We start from the raw sequence: 15007 nt of genomic DNA, 5'->3' as shown, positions 1-15007 counted from the left end.
AAAAAAAAAAAAAAAAAAGCTATGAAGCCCTTGGCAAATCACTTAATCACTCAGAACTTCATTTTCTTAACTGAGAAAGAAGAGGACTGAGCCAAACATTGCCCAAGCTCTCTACGCCAAAATGTTTCCATGTTTTCCTTACTGTTACAAGGATCATATTATTTATTAAACAAAAAGAACATACATGGCAGGGAGCAGACATATTGGCTTAAGCATATGATGAGGTGATTAGAATCTCCTCCCAAATGTTAAAAGAGGTTAAGCACAAGCAAGTAAACTACTTTTTTCACCTATGGTTTCTTTGTTTGGACTTTGTCGCAGTATTTGGTGCTTCATTCTTGAATTACTGAAGCATTATAGTGCCAGAAATACTTAAAACAACATAGGATCTTCACATTAATGCTATGTAGCTCTTCGTTATATTGATACCAATGTCCATGAACATTTCTTTTGCTTGGAAGGACAGAATAGGTCTGGAGAATTGATTCAAGTAGCTATTGCCTCACATTTACTACACATGAAGGTTTCTATTTTGGTTTTGACACAAAGTCTTGCTATGCACTCAGGCTGGCTTTGAACTCTTGTGACCCTTCTGTCTTGGCTTCCTTCTGTCCAGGCAGATGGTATCCGAGGTGTGTGCCACCATGTCTGGCTATGTTCTATGCTTTTGTTTTTTTTGTTTGTTTGTTTTTTGTTTTTTTTTGGTTTTTCAAGGCAGGGTTTCTCCGTGTAGCCCTGGCTGTCCTGGAACTCACTCTGTAGACCAGGCTGGCCTTGAACTCAGAAATTCGCCTGCCTCTGCCTCCCAAGTTCTGGGATTAAGGGCGTAGTGGCTCTGTTCTATGCTTTTAAGATGAAGTGCCAGTAGCTTTTTGTTGCTAGGAAAGGACCAGGAGACACATAGTTCTACTTACAGCATAAAGGTACACTTCCCCTGCAGCAGAACCTTTTCTGCCGATCATGTGTAAGAATGGGCTTTTGAACCAGACTGCTGAATCCTCTCAACCAGATAGATGACCAAGTTACAGAGTATTGTTTCCTGTCTTCTGTAAATTGTAATTTCTGGGATTATTTATTATTAAGGTCAAAATTAATTACTAGCTATAAAGTGTTCAGAACATGCCTTGCATGTATTAAATTTTTTTTTTTTAATTTTAAAAAAGTTGAATGTTGGGCAATTATAGTACATGCTTTTAATCCCAGCACTTGGGAAGCAGAGGCAGGCAGATCTCCGAGTTTGAGGCCAGCCTGGTCTACAGAGTGAATTCCACGACAGCCAGGGCTACACAGAAAAACCCCGTTTTGAAAACAAACAAAGAATTGATTATTCATGAGGCCAAATAACTAGTAGATATCTTGCCTTCTTTTTAAGATTAGTAAGTAAACTTGGGTTACAAGATTTAATTTTGATGCCTCTGCTGATATATTTGTAGAAATGATAGACATTTAAAAATATCCAACAAATAAGTGAGGACATGATCATTACTTTTTCTTTATAATGAAGAACATCCTTGAAATATATATTTCAGACTACCCTGGTGGGTAGAAATGATAATAATGATTTGAAAAAAAAAAACCCTGCTGACACAAAAATACAAATAAACTGCACAATACTGCAGACATGCACTTTTATAGGCTATTACAAAAAAGTAAACTGCATATTGTACATATTTCATTGCTATTTTTTTTTTTAAAAAAGCAGTGTAAGTTTTTAGTAATGACAACTAAAAATTACTCTGAAATTTATTTTTGCTACAAGTCTACAAGTATTTGCCGGAGTTCCAAGGTAGAAATGCTTATTGCAAAGCTCCATTTCTAATTCATACTGTTTTCTAAATACAATGAAGTAGTTTTAACCAGGAATGTATTTTCACCTGCCCCATTTTAACCACTTAACAGGAAAAATAATATTTTTTAGAATGGGATAAAACTTTGAAGGTCTAATCACTCAGAATATAATTTGCAATAATTCCTTTACATTTTTTAAAAATTTTTTTAAAGATTTATTTATTTATTATATGTAAGTACACTGTAGCTGTCTTCAGATACCCCAGAAGAAGGCATCAGATTTCATTACGGATGGTTGTGAGCCACCATGTGGTTATTGGGATTTGAACTCAGGACCTCTGGAAGAGCAGTCAGTGCTCTTAACTGCTGAGCCATTTCTCCAGCCCTCCTTTACATTTTTTTCTTTAATAACTTGAAAATATGTAAGCAGTATTTATAGTTACCAAATACTGACATTTCCTTTGATACAAAATAATCATCAGCCAAGTTGAAGTGAAAACAATCAGTATTGTCTTAACATTTTATCATAAAATGTTAAATACCAAAAAAAAAAAAAAAAAAAAAAAAAAAAAAAAAAAAAAAAAAAAAAAAAAAAAAAAAAAAGAAAAGAAAAGAAAAAGGAAAAAAAAGTCGGGCAGTGGTAGCACATGCCTTTAATCCCAGCACTTGGGTGACAGAAGCAGGCAGATTTCCGAGTTTGAGGCCAGCCTGAAACTCACTCAGTCTACAGTCTACAGAGTGAGTTCCAGGACAGCCAGGGCTATACAGAAACCCTGTCTTGAAAAAATCAAAAGCCAAAACAAACAAAACAAAACAAAAACAAAAAAGAAAGAAAAGAATAATGGTCAGACCACATGTTCAGATAGACTCACTATTGTAAAGACTATCCCAAACCATAAAATCAAAGTCCAAAACATATATAAAGAAAAGGTTTTGAAGGATATAAAGTACTCAAAATGTCAAGAGTCATCATTATGTCTGTATGGGTACCAGTGATTTTCTAATGCAACTCAAATCATCCATAAATATCACAACATGGAGGTTTATAGGAAGAATTGTGGCTGAGTGCTTCTCACCTAACTGCAGTGTAGCAGCCAGCAGAGCGTGGATGTAGACTGCAAACTGGGCCCGGATCCATTCATCACCTCCCTCCCAGCCGGTGCCATCCAGGAAGACATCATCCCTGTTCTCAGTCACGTGCCTCACCAGGTAGTCTGCGAACCTTAGGTCTGCAGTCGTTGGGTTAAGCAGCTTCCTAAGTTCTGGATCATGGATCTGGATCAGTGCTTCTTCCACCTAGAGGAGTACCCAGGTACAAGTCAGAATTGGGACACAGATTCCTATGTCATGTTAGAAAAAGGAACTACTGGGGAACTGTAACTAGAAGTAAAAAATATGAGTAACAATATTCTCAAAGGATGAATCTAAGAGGCAGGTGTGTACACTGAGGTTTCTATATACTTTCTCTTTTTATGGAAAAAGTGCCTTTTCTAATTTTAGAAGTTATAGGTAGAGGAGAATGGCTGACTTAGTGGTTAAGAGCACTTGCTACTCATACTCAACCTCATACGGTTGCTTATATCCATTCAGTTCCAGGGGATCTTGCACTCTCTTCTGACATCCATGGTTACCGCATGTGCACACAGTGCACACACATATATGCATGCAGGCAAAATACATATATAAAAAAGTCTTAAGATTTACAGAAAACATATGTGCAACTAAAAACATGACTTTGAACTATAAAAGTAATTATGCTTCTAAAATCTTCGATTATATAACTGCTTTGGAAAATATAGATACATACACAATAAAATTTGTCCTTATATTAACATGAAAAAGAATAAACTTAGCTATAATTCCTTCAAATTTTTCCATTTTGAGGGCATGCACACTTCGAAATATTTTTAATATTGTGTGTGTGTATATGTGTGTGTGTGTGTGTATATATATATATATATATATACATATATATATATGTGTGTGTGTGTGTGTACTGTACATACTGTATACATACATACCTACCTAACTGGCAAGGTTTTGTTGTCCTTTAGCTGCTAGTCATTAAAGCTGGGCCCTTACACATACTTAGCAACTGCTCTACAAGTCAACTCACCCCCAAAGGTTAGTTGTAGAGTGAATTAATAAAACAGCTATCAATCAACTTCTGAATGCTAAAGCACTCTGTGCTTCTCCCACCTGTACCCTCCCTCACGTATATTGGGGATAATAATAAATCTGTCAGTAATTATAAAAACTTCAGTGCAATTAAAAAAAAATCCCAATATTTTTCAATTGTGAAATTAAATGAATAATTTAAAAGCTTAAATATATTGATACAGTATTGAATAACTGCTATGAAGTTCTTTAACATCAGGAACATATTAAGCAGGTTATGTGTTTAAATTATTCTGAAAAAAAAATCCACATTTTAATAAGGCATTGAGACCATGATAGGCCTGGTTTGCTCAGGCTGGAATCCTTGCTCAAGCATTTATCAGTTGTTTGATAATGGGACAATCACTTAACTTGCACCCCTCAGCTTACGTATGTGCAAAATGTAGATAGTATCTATCTTATAGGGCTGTTAGGAAAATGAGATCAGTTAATAAATATAAAGTGGTCATAGTGAGGTATGCCTTAAAATAATACTTGGGAGGAAGAGGCAGGTGGATCTCTGAGTTCAAGGCTAGCTTGGTCTACAAAGTAAGTTACAGTCAGGGCTATGGAGAGACCCTGTCTCAAAAACAAAGCAAAACAAACCTAACCAAATAAATAAATAAACAAACAAACAGACTGGAATATAGTAAACATTATTTTTCTTATTAATGCTGTTACAACATTCCTATTATACTTAGGAAAGGAATAGTGAACCAGCAGGCCAAGTTCACATACTCAGACATAAACGTACTTCCACAATGGCATCACTGAGGTGCTTCTGTTGTCGGAAAAGGATGTTAGTAGCTCCAGCCACAAATCCCCGAACAGTGACATCAGAGAGAAGATGATGCTGCTGCAATGCCATGTAAGGCAAACACAGATATCCCTATGGATTACAAGAGCAATAGAAAATAACAGAAACGTGAAAAATAAAAAAAGCCACTCCTCTTTTCATGAAAAAAAATGTCAGTTTTTCCCTGCCTGCCCATTTAATTTGACTCATTAAAATAATAATCACAGAGCAATTGACTGCATTAAGTCCAGTTAGTGGTTAGCTAATTCTCTTCACAAATGGTCAAACCTCTGCAAGGCTATCTTACTTATTAATTCCTTCATTTTTGTTCCAATTTAAAGTCTGACTTTCTTTTTAATTTCGGGAATTAAACATATTACATCCACTAAAAAGTATGTTGTCTAATAGAAAGCAGTTAAGAATTGTAAAGCAAGCATCTTCACACAGCCATCAAGGTGCAATGAGATTAGAAAAACATCCAGCTAGGCAGTGGTGGCGCACACCTTTAATCCCAGCACTTGGGAGGCAGAGGCAGGAGGATTTCTGAGTTTGAGGCCAGCCTGCTCTACAGAGTGAGTTCCAGGACAGCCAGGGCTACACAGAGAAACCCTGTCTCAAAAACAACAACAACAACAACAACAACAACAACAACAAAAACCATCCAGTTTACTATCCGATTGTTAGACACAATACAAAAATATGTCAAAATATTTGCTACAAATTAGTTAAAGCAAAAGTTACATTGGCAGTATCTCTTTAATTTCCATTTGAAAAAGCACTGCCTTAAAAGTATGGCTGAATCACTAATCCTCAAAAGGCATTTAAGTCTGCAAACCAATCAACCAAAAGCAAGCCCAACCCAGCCCAATTCCCAGAGTTCAGGGTGTGATCAGTGGTAATGATTTGTGCATAAAGGCAGGACTGAGCTGTTGAATCTCTGATTCTGTTTGTAGCCTCAGGTTGTACATAAACTATCGCACTTACTGAAAACCTATGCTGATTCAGAATCTTTCAGCAACTGTTTCTATTTTCCTATGAATATTTCAACTGGGCTACTTAAAAAGAACCTTGTCTTGAATTACCTAAATTTATCCTACAGATATGCCTGCTCATGTTAGTATATTTTTAAATTATTTAACATAGCACTTTTTATCATAAACGGGATTCATAACTTCATAAAAACTGGAGTAGATACATTTCTAGCCATATAATGGTACATTCTAAAACTACAAAAAGTGATGAATTTTGGTTCTCAGAAATGTAAATGTGATCAAGGGGTAGAAAAAGATGGGCACAGACTGCTATCATTTGTGTAAAAGGGATAGGGGAAAATCTATGCATTTCTTTAGGCTATAAAAAAAATACCGCCAGAAGGAAATACAACACTGGCAATGTTCACAGCTAACAGAGAAGGCAGAAGGGTAGAAAAGATGGATTGGAAAACATTTCTTCTTGGTTCTAGGGGTTGAATCCAGTGCTGTGTGTATGCTAGGCATGCACTGTACATTCTCAGGTCACAGAAAATTTTATTACAGGTGCTTTGGACTTTTTTTACTGCTGAACCATGTGGAAATAACTACATATTGATACAACTGTTCAAACTAGCTTTAATATGGTGTCATTACTTTTCATGATCAACTTAACTAAAATCTTTGGAAGGTGCCGGAATATGATTATAGAAGAATATACATCTTTTTCCAAAACAGCAGATTTCATATCCAAACCTACTCCTGGCTTCCCACTTAACTAAGACAACTCAACATCCATACTTGAAATGGCACCATATACTGATAGAACAGGATAAAAAAAACACAGAACAATTATCAATTATGGTAAACATACACTAATACAGAAATTACAAAAATAAAAATTACAAGCAAACATTATTGAGATATTTGCATATCAATATTCTCTGAAGTATTCATAATAGCCAAAAGTTGGAGGCAATGATCAGTTGATGAATGAATTAATAAAAAACTAGGGTAGCCAGGCATGGTGGCGCACGCCTTTAAACCCAGCACTCGGGAGGCAGAGGCAGGCAGATTTCTGAGTTCAAGGCCAGCCTGGTCTACAAAGTGAGTTCCAGGACAGCCAGGGGCTACACAGGAAAACCCTGTCTTGAAAAACCAGAAAAAAAAAAAAAAGGGGGTAGAATATAATGGAATATTATTCATCTCCTCTTCAAATATCCAAATACTAAAATAGATTCTATATATTCAGTTACAAGTTGAGAAGTTACGTGACTTTTTATTTTCTGAGATATGATTCTGCTATGTATCATCTTGGGCTGGCTTCAAACTCAGGATCCTCGTGTCTCAGCTACCAAAGTAGTGGGGCACAGTCATTGTGGCACGTGACTGTGCCCCAATACATCGCTGAGATAATTAAATTTCACTATTTAAAATACCTTGTTTTAAACTGGCATATAGAAATTAAAACAAAGTAACTTTTAATCAGTTTTTATGATACATTAACTGATTTTACTAAATGACTTGTGATTGGAGAGGAAAGTTGACACAGAAAATCAAACAGAAAAGAATCCCCAGTCCTTTCTAGTCATCCCAACACTTAACTATGCCAGCGTGTGCCCAACTCCAGTACTCAATCAGGAGGAAACAGAAGGAAGGCCCTCAATACTGGACTTGCACACCCCAAATGCTATTCCGTCTCTCTTTTTCAGTATTTCTCACGCCATTCCCCTTTCAGTATTTTTCTGCTCACTCATTTGCATAGCAGCAGAGCGTGAGTACACTGGTATGATTTGTTTCAATTATTTTCTATTTCTCTTGTTCTGCTGGATAGATGCTTCTAGACTCATCATTTCCTTAGCCCTTTTGTTACTTCTTTAAAAAACAAAACAAAACAGATTCATGTAGAAGAATGTGAATTGATCCATTCTTATCTCCTTGTACAAAGCTCAAGTCTAAGTGGATCAAAGAACTCCACATAAAACCAGAGACACTGAAATTTATAGAGGATAAAGTGGGGGAAAGCCTTGAAGATATGGGCACAAGGGAAAAATTCCTGAACAGATCAGCAATGGCTTGTGCTGTGAGATCAAGAATCGACAAATGGGACCTCATAAAGTTGCAAAGCTTCTGTAAGGCAAAAGACACTGTCAACAAGACAAAAAGGCTACCAACAGATTGGGAAAGGATTTTTACCAATCCTAAATCTGATAGAGGACTAATATCCAATATACAAAGAGCTCAAGAAGCTAGACTCCAGAAATTCAAATAACCCCATTAAAAATGGGGTACAGAGCTAAACAAAGAATTCTCAACTGAGGAATACTGAAGGGCTGAGAAGCAAATAAAGAAATATTCAACATCCTTAATCATCAGGGAAATGCAAATCAAAACAATCCTGAGATTCCACCTCACACCAGTCAGAATGGGTAAGATTAAAAATTCAGGTGACAGCAGATGCTGGCAAGGATGTGGAGAAAGAGGAACACTCCTCCATTGCTGGTGGGATTGCAAGCTTGTACAACCACTCTGGAAATCAGTCTGGCGGTTCCTCAGAAAATTGGACATAGTACTACTGGAAGATCCAACAATACCTCTCCTGGGCATATACCCAGAAGATGTTCCAATTAGTAATAAGGACACATGCTCCACTATGTTCATAGAAGCCTTATTTATAATAGTCAGAAGCTGGAAAGAACCCAGATGTTCCTCAACACAGGAATGGATATAGAAAATGTGGCACATTTACACAATGGAGTACTACTCAGCTATTAAAAACAATGAATTTATGAAATTATTAGGCAAATGGATGGACCTGGAGGATATCATCCTGAGTGAGGTAACCCAATCACAAAAGAAGTCACTAGATATGATGCACTCACTGATAAGTGGATATTAGCCCAGTAGAATATCCAAGGTACAATTTGCAAAACAAGAAAATCAAGAAGGAAGACCAACACGTGGATACTTCACTCCTTCTTAGAAAAGCGAACAAAATACCCATGGAAGGAGTTACAGAGATAAAGTTTGGAGCTGAGACGAAAGGATGGACCATTCAGAGACTGCTCCACCCGAGGATCCATCCCATAATCAGCTACCAAACACAGACACTACTGCATATGCCAGCAAGATTTTGCTGAAAGGACCCTGATATAGCTGTCTCTTGTGAGGCTGTGCCAGTGCCTGGCAAATACAGAAGTGGATGCTCATTGTCATCTACTGGATGGAACACAGGGCCCCTAATGGAGGAGCTAGATAAAGTACGCTGGAGAGATGGCTCAGCGGCTAAGAGCACTGACTACTCTTCTGAAGGTCCTGAGTTCAAATCCCAGCAACCACATGGTGGCTCACAACCATCTGTAACAAGATCTGGTGCCCTCTTCTGGAGTGTCTGAAGACAGCTACAGTGTATTTACATGTAATAAATTTAAAAAAAAAAAATCTTAAAAAAAAAAAAAAAAAGAAAAAAAAAAAAAAATTAAAAAAAAAAAAGAAAAGAAAAAAAAAAAGAAAGAACTGGGGAACTGGCTCTGAGATTAAGAGTACAGGGTGAAGCTGGGAGGCACATGATTTTAATCCCAGCACTTGGGAGGCAGAAGGAGGAGGACCTTTGAATTAGAGGCCAGCTTGGTCTACAAATAGAGTTTCAGGACACACACAAAACCTCCTCAAAACAAAACAAAACAAAAGCAAAAGCAAAAACAGATGACAGGCTATTAGCTGCACCCACATGGTAGCTCACAACCTTCTGTCACCTGAGCTCCAGGGGATCTGACACCCTCTTCTGACCTAAGCAGGAACTGTATGCATACATATACATACAGGCCAAACTTTATACATATAAGATAAAAGTAATAAAGTAAAAGAATCCCAAGAGAAAACCAGCTTAAAGACGATTTGGTTTTTAGAACATCTAATCTTCCAAAGTTACTGACCCAAAGGATCAGTATTTGTAGTTAGAAATGTGATTAAGCATCACACTGGGTTTTACTCGACACGCAATGAAAGATAAAACCAAAGGGAGAAATGACTTCTTTATCATAGTAACAGTGGTAAGCCTATCACATATTTAGTATTGGTATAAAGCACAAAAGTCTAACAACTAACATGGTTTATTGAAAAGATTCAGATTACTCTGAGTAGCCTGATCCTCAAAACCAAAATTCTTCTTCAGTCCATTTGCCTCCTGATAAGAAGTGCTCTTAGACATTCAGAAATAGTGGCAGTTAAAGACATTTTACAATTTGGGGTTGGAAGGATGGCTCAAACGCTAATAGTACCTGATGCTTTGCAGAGGACCTGGGTCTCGTTGCACACTAATGGTAGGTTCCAAGCCACTCCACTTTACAGAGATCTAGTACTCCTTAGACACTAAGTACACATGGCATATGTATATATATTTTCTTAGTTAGGGCTTCTATTGCTGTGATAATATACCATGGCCAAAAGCAAATTGGGACAGAAGGGGTCTATTTCACTTTACAACTCTCAGGTTACATTCATCACTCAGTGAAATTAGAAAAGAAATCATGAAAAGAAACTAAAAAAAAAAAAGAGAGAGAGAGAAAAAGAAAAAAATCATGGAGAAAGGTTAGTTACTACTGGCTTATTTCCCATGGCTTGTTCAGCTTGCTCTTAAAACAATCCAAAACCATTCGCCCAGGAATGGCACCAACCATAGGGGGCTGGTTCTCCCACATCAGTATTTGATCAGGAAAATGCCCTATAGACTTGCCAATCTTATGGAGGCATTTTCTCAATTAAGATTTCCTCTTCCCAGGTATGTCAAGGTTCATTTAACCCCTTGTGACCCTCACACAAATACATCACTTATTAATCATAACCTTTCCTTTCTTGTTCATCCCCCAAGATCTCATATTAATAATTACAATATAAAAACAATAATTTTAAAAGTTCTTTAGTCTTTAAAATATTTCAGGTTTTCTTTAAAAGTCCAACATCTTTATCTAACAGCATTATTCATTAGGTATTTCCCAGTTTTCAAGGAGAATTTTAAGACCCAAAAATGTGTCCAAACATATAAATTTACAATTAATGTCCTCAATAAAGGACAGTCCATTTTACCTTTGTAAAGATGGCCAGAGGCATGCCATATTGGTCTTCTTCCAAACCAGAAATGAGCCCTGGTATCAGGACCACCTGCCTGTTATTAGCTTGAGGCTGTACAGTAATTGGAGGACTGTCCGAGGGCACAGAGTCCTTTTGGAATAAATGTGTCTGGTCTGACCCCATCTGTTCCCTTTCTTTCATGCTGGCATCCTCTAAGACACTAGGATCCAACGTTTCCCAGTCACTTTCTGAAGACTCTGGAGATGGACGGGGTGGAAGTTCCAAATATCGGCCAGAATCACTGGGTTCCTGTCCTTTGTTGTTGTTACCTTCTACTTGGAAGTAAGGCTTCTCCGTCTTGGGCACAGCATCTTCTCCATGGTTTACTGCCATGATTCTTGTGAAAGTTCCCACGCTGGTATTTAAGATGTCAGAAGTAGGCTCAGAAGTAAAATCATCTGCGGAGGGATTACTTTGCTGAGGTCCAGCATCATCAGACACACTCTTTCGGGGTCTATACTGAGAACAGTCACTGAGGCCATGCTCGATCATGCCTAAAATATAAAATATTGAAGAACAGCTTGGCTTACAATAATATGGAAGAAAATAAAGTGTAGTTCCTGTTTTATATAGTGGAAATTTCCTATAAAATTTTTTCAAAAGCTGTATTTGCATCTTTTTAAATGAAATGTTTAGTAAAAAAGAAAAAGCTGGGAAAGTTGAGTGTGAGAGCACTCAAATTAATTCCAGCACTTGAGAGGCAAAGGCAGGCGGTTCTCTGAGTTTGAAGCTAGCCTGGTCTACAAAGTAAGTTATGACTGCCAGGGCTGTGCAGAGAAATCGTATCCCAAAAACAAACAAACAAACAAAAAACAAAAAAATGGAGCTGGCAAGATGGGTAAGGGTGTTGCTAAGCCAAACCTGACAACCTAGGTTGAAGACCACAACACAATGGAGGGTACACTCTCACAGGTTGTCCTCTGACCACCAGCATGCCATGGCTTACAGCAACCCCGTCCCCAATGTTAAAATTAAAATAAGGAAAGAAAACCAGGCTAAAGGAAAAAAAAAAACTATTGCCAAAAGGAAAATTAAAATGGAAATATTAACCCTAATGAGTTTACTTTTTATAACTTTTATTATTAAAAAGTTAAAATTCCAATAACAATAAGCAAAAGTAGAAATGGTTATCCTCTTACCTGGAAAAAGGGATAACACAGTCATTAGTGCACCCACCAATCTATTCACTGGAGAAATGTAAAACAGAACCTGAAATGGATGAAAATGAAATTAAACTAGAAAATTCACAAGGCTATAATAATATATAAGGGGAGGATTCTTTGCATAAGACTTTAAAAAGTCCATGAACAGATGTACAGCTTAGTCTTCACATGGAATCCCTAACAACTGGAGCAGGGCTGTCTCTGACTCTGCGGCCTCCTTTTGGATCCTTTTTCCCCTAACTAGACTGCCTTGTATAGCCTCAATTGAAGATGCACCTAGTCCTGCTGCAATCTGATTATGTCATGGGAAAGACTGGGAGTAAGAGAAGGAGAAGAAGCTGCTACCATGATGCAAGGCAAGGCAAGGCAAGGCAAGGCAAAGCAAAGCAAAGCAAAGCAAATAAATAAATAGATAGATAGATAGACAAATAAATAAACAATTTGTTGTCCTCTGACTTTATATATATGCTTTGGTGACTGTGGGAATGTAAAAGCACACACACAGACACACACACAGATACACACTGAGTTAACCAGACTTTGGGTCTGGTTAACTTCATGATTTTTTTTTAAAAAAAAAAATTCAAGTTCTTTATAATAAGGTTTTAATAAATAAAAATATATAACTTAAAAAATACTGCCTGGGCTGGTGAGATGGCTCAGTGGGTAAGAGCACCCGACTGCTCTTCCAAAGGTCTGGAGTTCAAATCCCAGCAACCACATGGTGGCTCATAACCATCCGAACAAGATCTGATGCCCTCTTCTGGAGTGTCTGAAGACAGCTACAGTGTACTTACATATAATAAATAAATAAATCTAAATAAATATATATATATATATATATATATATATAATATTAAAAAAAATACTGCCAACAGACACTAAATGACCATGGTAGATTGTTGGGCAACACAATAGTCACAACATTTAGATTCATTGTCCCACAAATTATTGGTTAAGGTAGTTTGTTGACTTAACCAAATGATCAAAATTCTTATTACCAAGAACCATACAGTTGTGTCACATTCTGAAATCATATCATCATTGATCTAGTATCTTGCTAAATATGTTTAAAATGAAAGTAACCACAAGAAAACAATCACATATTTAATTCTGTTATTACAGAATTAAAGTCAAGTATTCTTGACTAGATTCTCTTTAAAAGTGCCAATTGCACCCACTTCAACACCACAGATACTAAAATTGGAACTTAACAGAGAAATGGCTCCTTGCAAAGATGAAGTGCAAATTCATGAAGCATTCCATAATTTAAAAAGTGCCAATCCTGAGGACTGAAGTGCAGGTTCCAATGCCCCCAACATAACAAGTTTGTAAATAGCAGCTCTGAGGTGGGCAGAGCCTAGCTGACTGCTGAGGCCTGTTGGTTCCCTGTGTATCTGAAGAAATACAAGTCCCAGATTTAAAGAGATCCTGACTCAAAATGAATAGGGTGATTGAAAGACGAAGATACCCATTATCCTCTGCTAGCCTCAGCATGCAGGCACAGGTGCTCATACCTGTGTATAAGTGTACATACACCCATACAGATAAAGATCAATTAAAAAGTCCCAATGTCATGAAATTCAAGAAGAAACGGGAAAAAGCGGCAGGACTGGGAAGACAGTTCAGTGGTTAAGAAAGTATACTACTTTAGCAGAAGACCTGAGTTAGGTTCCCAGCACCCACATCAGGGGGTCCAAAAATGCTTGTAATTCCAGTTCCAGAGGATCCAAAGATCTCCTGGATTCTGGGCATAACTGCACTCATATACACAGATACACACAAAGACACACAGTTAAACATAAGATAGATCTTTAAAAAATGAATCAACAAAAGAGTATGAAGTGATGATAGTACAATTTGACCTGGAGTTAGATGTACTACCATTGTGCTATAGAGTAATTTGACATTAGCAGGAACTAGACAAGTAATATAGGATTCTTGACTGGTTCCTAGATAAAAAAGAACAACTATCTATACATTTTATCTATAAAGTTAATTAGAGATACCCTCATTCATTATCTTTGTATAAAGACATTGAAAACTCAGCCCCTTAACATTCTTTAAGTCTGTAATTTTTATACAAGATAAATTACTAAAAGATTAATGGGAGTTGGAGAGATGGTTTAGCGGTTAAGAACACTGACTGGTCCTGAGTTCAATTCCCAGCAACCACATGGTGGCTCACAACCATCTGTAATGAGATCCAATGCCTTCTTCTGGCATGTTTGAAGACAGCAACAGTGTACTCACACATATATAAAATAAATAAAATCTTAAAGAAGAAAAAAGAAAGAGAGAGATTGATGGGATAGGCCAGAGATATAAGAGAAATAAATGCAGGCTAAAGTGCACCAAAAATAAAATTTAGAGTGTGAAAGTCAGGTAGTTACTATGCAGCCCAGGCTGTTCTGGAACCTGCCACAATTCACCTTCTTTAGCCTTCCAAGGGCTGAGATTACAAGCCTGTGATACTATGTCTGGGTTTCTTTTTTTCTTTTCTTTTTTAAATAGAGCACCAGAATTTTTAAAAATTAAATCTTAGTTTATGTGTTTTTGCCTGCATGAACAATGTGTGCTGCTGGGTGCTTGCAGAAAGGCAAAAGAGAACATCAGACACCCTGGTACTGAAATTATAAATGGTTATGAGCTACCATGTGGGTACTGGGAATCAAACCCCAAGACTGTGAAAGAATAGCTAGTGCTCTTAAACACCGAGTCAGTTCCTATGAGCCAGCCCTATGCCTGCATTTTTAACCTTTATTTTGTGTTCATGTACACATCTAAAAGTGTGTGGAAGCTTGAGTGAGACATCAGGTGTACTGGCTAATTTTGTGTCAACTTGACACAGCTGGAGTTATCACAGAGAAAGGAGCTTCAGTTGGGGAAATGCCTCCATGAGATCTAGCTGCAGGGCATTTTTTCAATTAATGACCAATGGGGGAGGGCCCCTTGTGGGTGGGACCATCTCTGGACTGGTAGTCTTGGGTTCTATAAGAGAGCAG

At 37.3% G+C, this 15007-nt stretch overlaps 1 protein-coding gene across 1 annotated transcript in view; it reads right to left on the bottom strand.

Annotated features, from left to right (window-relative positions):
* The window catches only part of Avl9 (AVL9 cell migration associated), a 43942-nt gene that overhangs the window by 9887 nt on the left and 19048 nt on the right, over positions 1-15007 (bottom strand). The window contains exons 9-12 of the mRNA XM_021190513.2: positions 11979-12048; positions 10795-11333; positions 4700-4834; positions 2865-3084 (exon numbers count right to left, since the gene is read on the bottom strand). Of these exons, the coding sequence (XP_021046172.1) occupies positions 2865-3084; positions 4700-4834; positions 10795-11333; positions 11979-12048 (964 nt within the window). The remainder of the gene's footprint in view (positions 1-2864; positions 3085-4699; positions 4835-10794; positions 11334-11978; positions 12049-15007) is intronic.

Source organism: Mus pahari, chromosome 2, assembly GCF_900095145.1.
Source record: "Mus pahari chromosome 2, PAHARI_EIJ_v1.1, whole genome shotgun sequence".
Taxonomy (NCBI): domain Eukaryota; kingdom Metazoa; phylum Chordata; class Mammalia; order Rodentia; family Muridae; genus Mus; species Mus pahari.
Note: the sequence above shows the minus strand (reverse complement) of the source record. Positions and strands in the feature narration are given on the sequence as shown.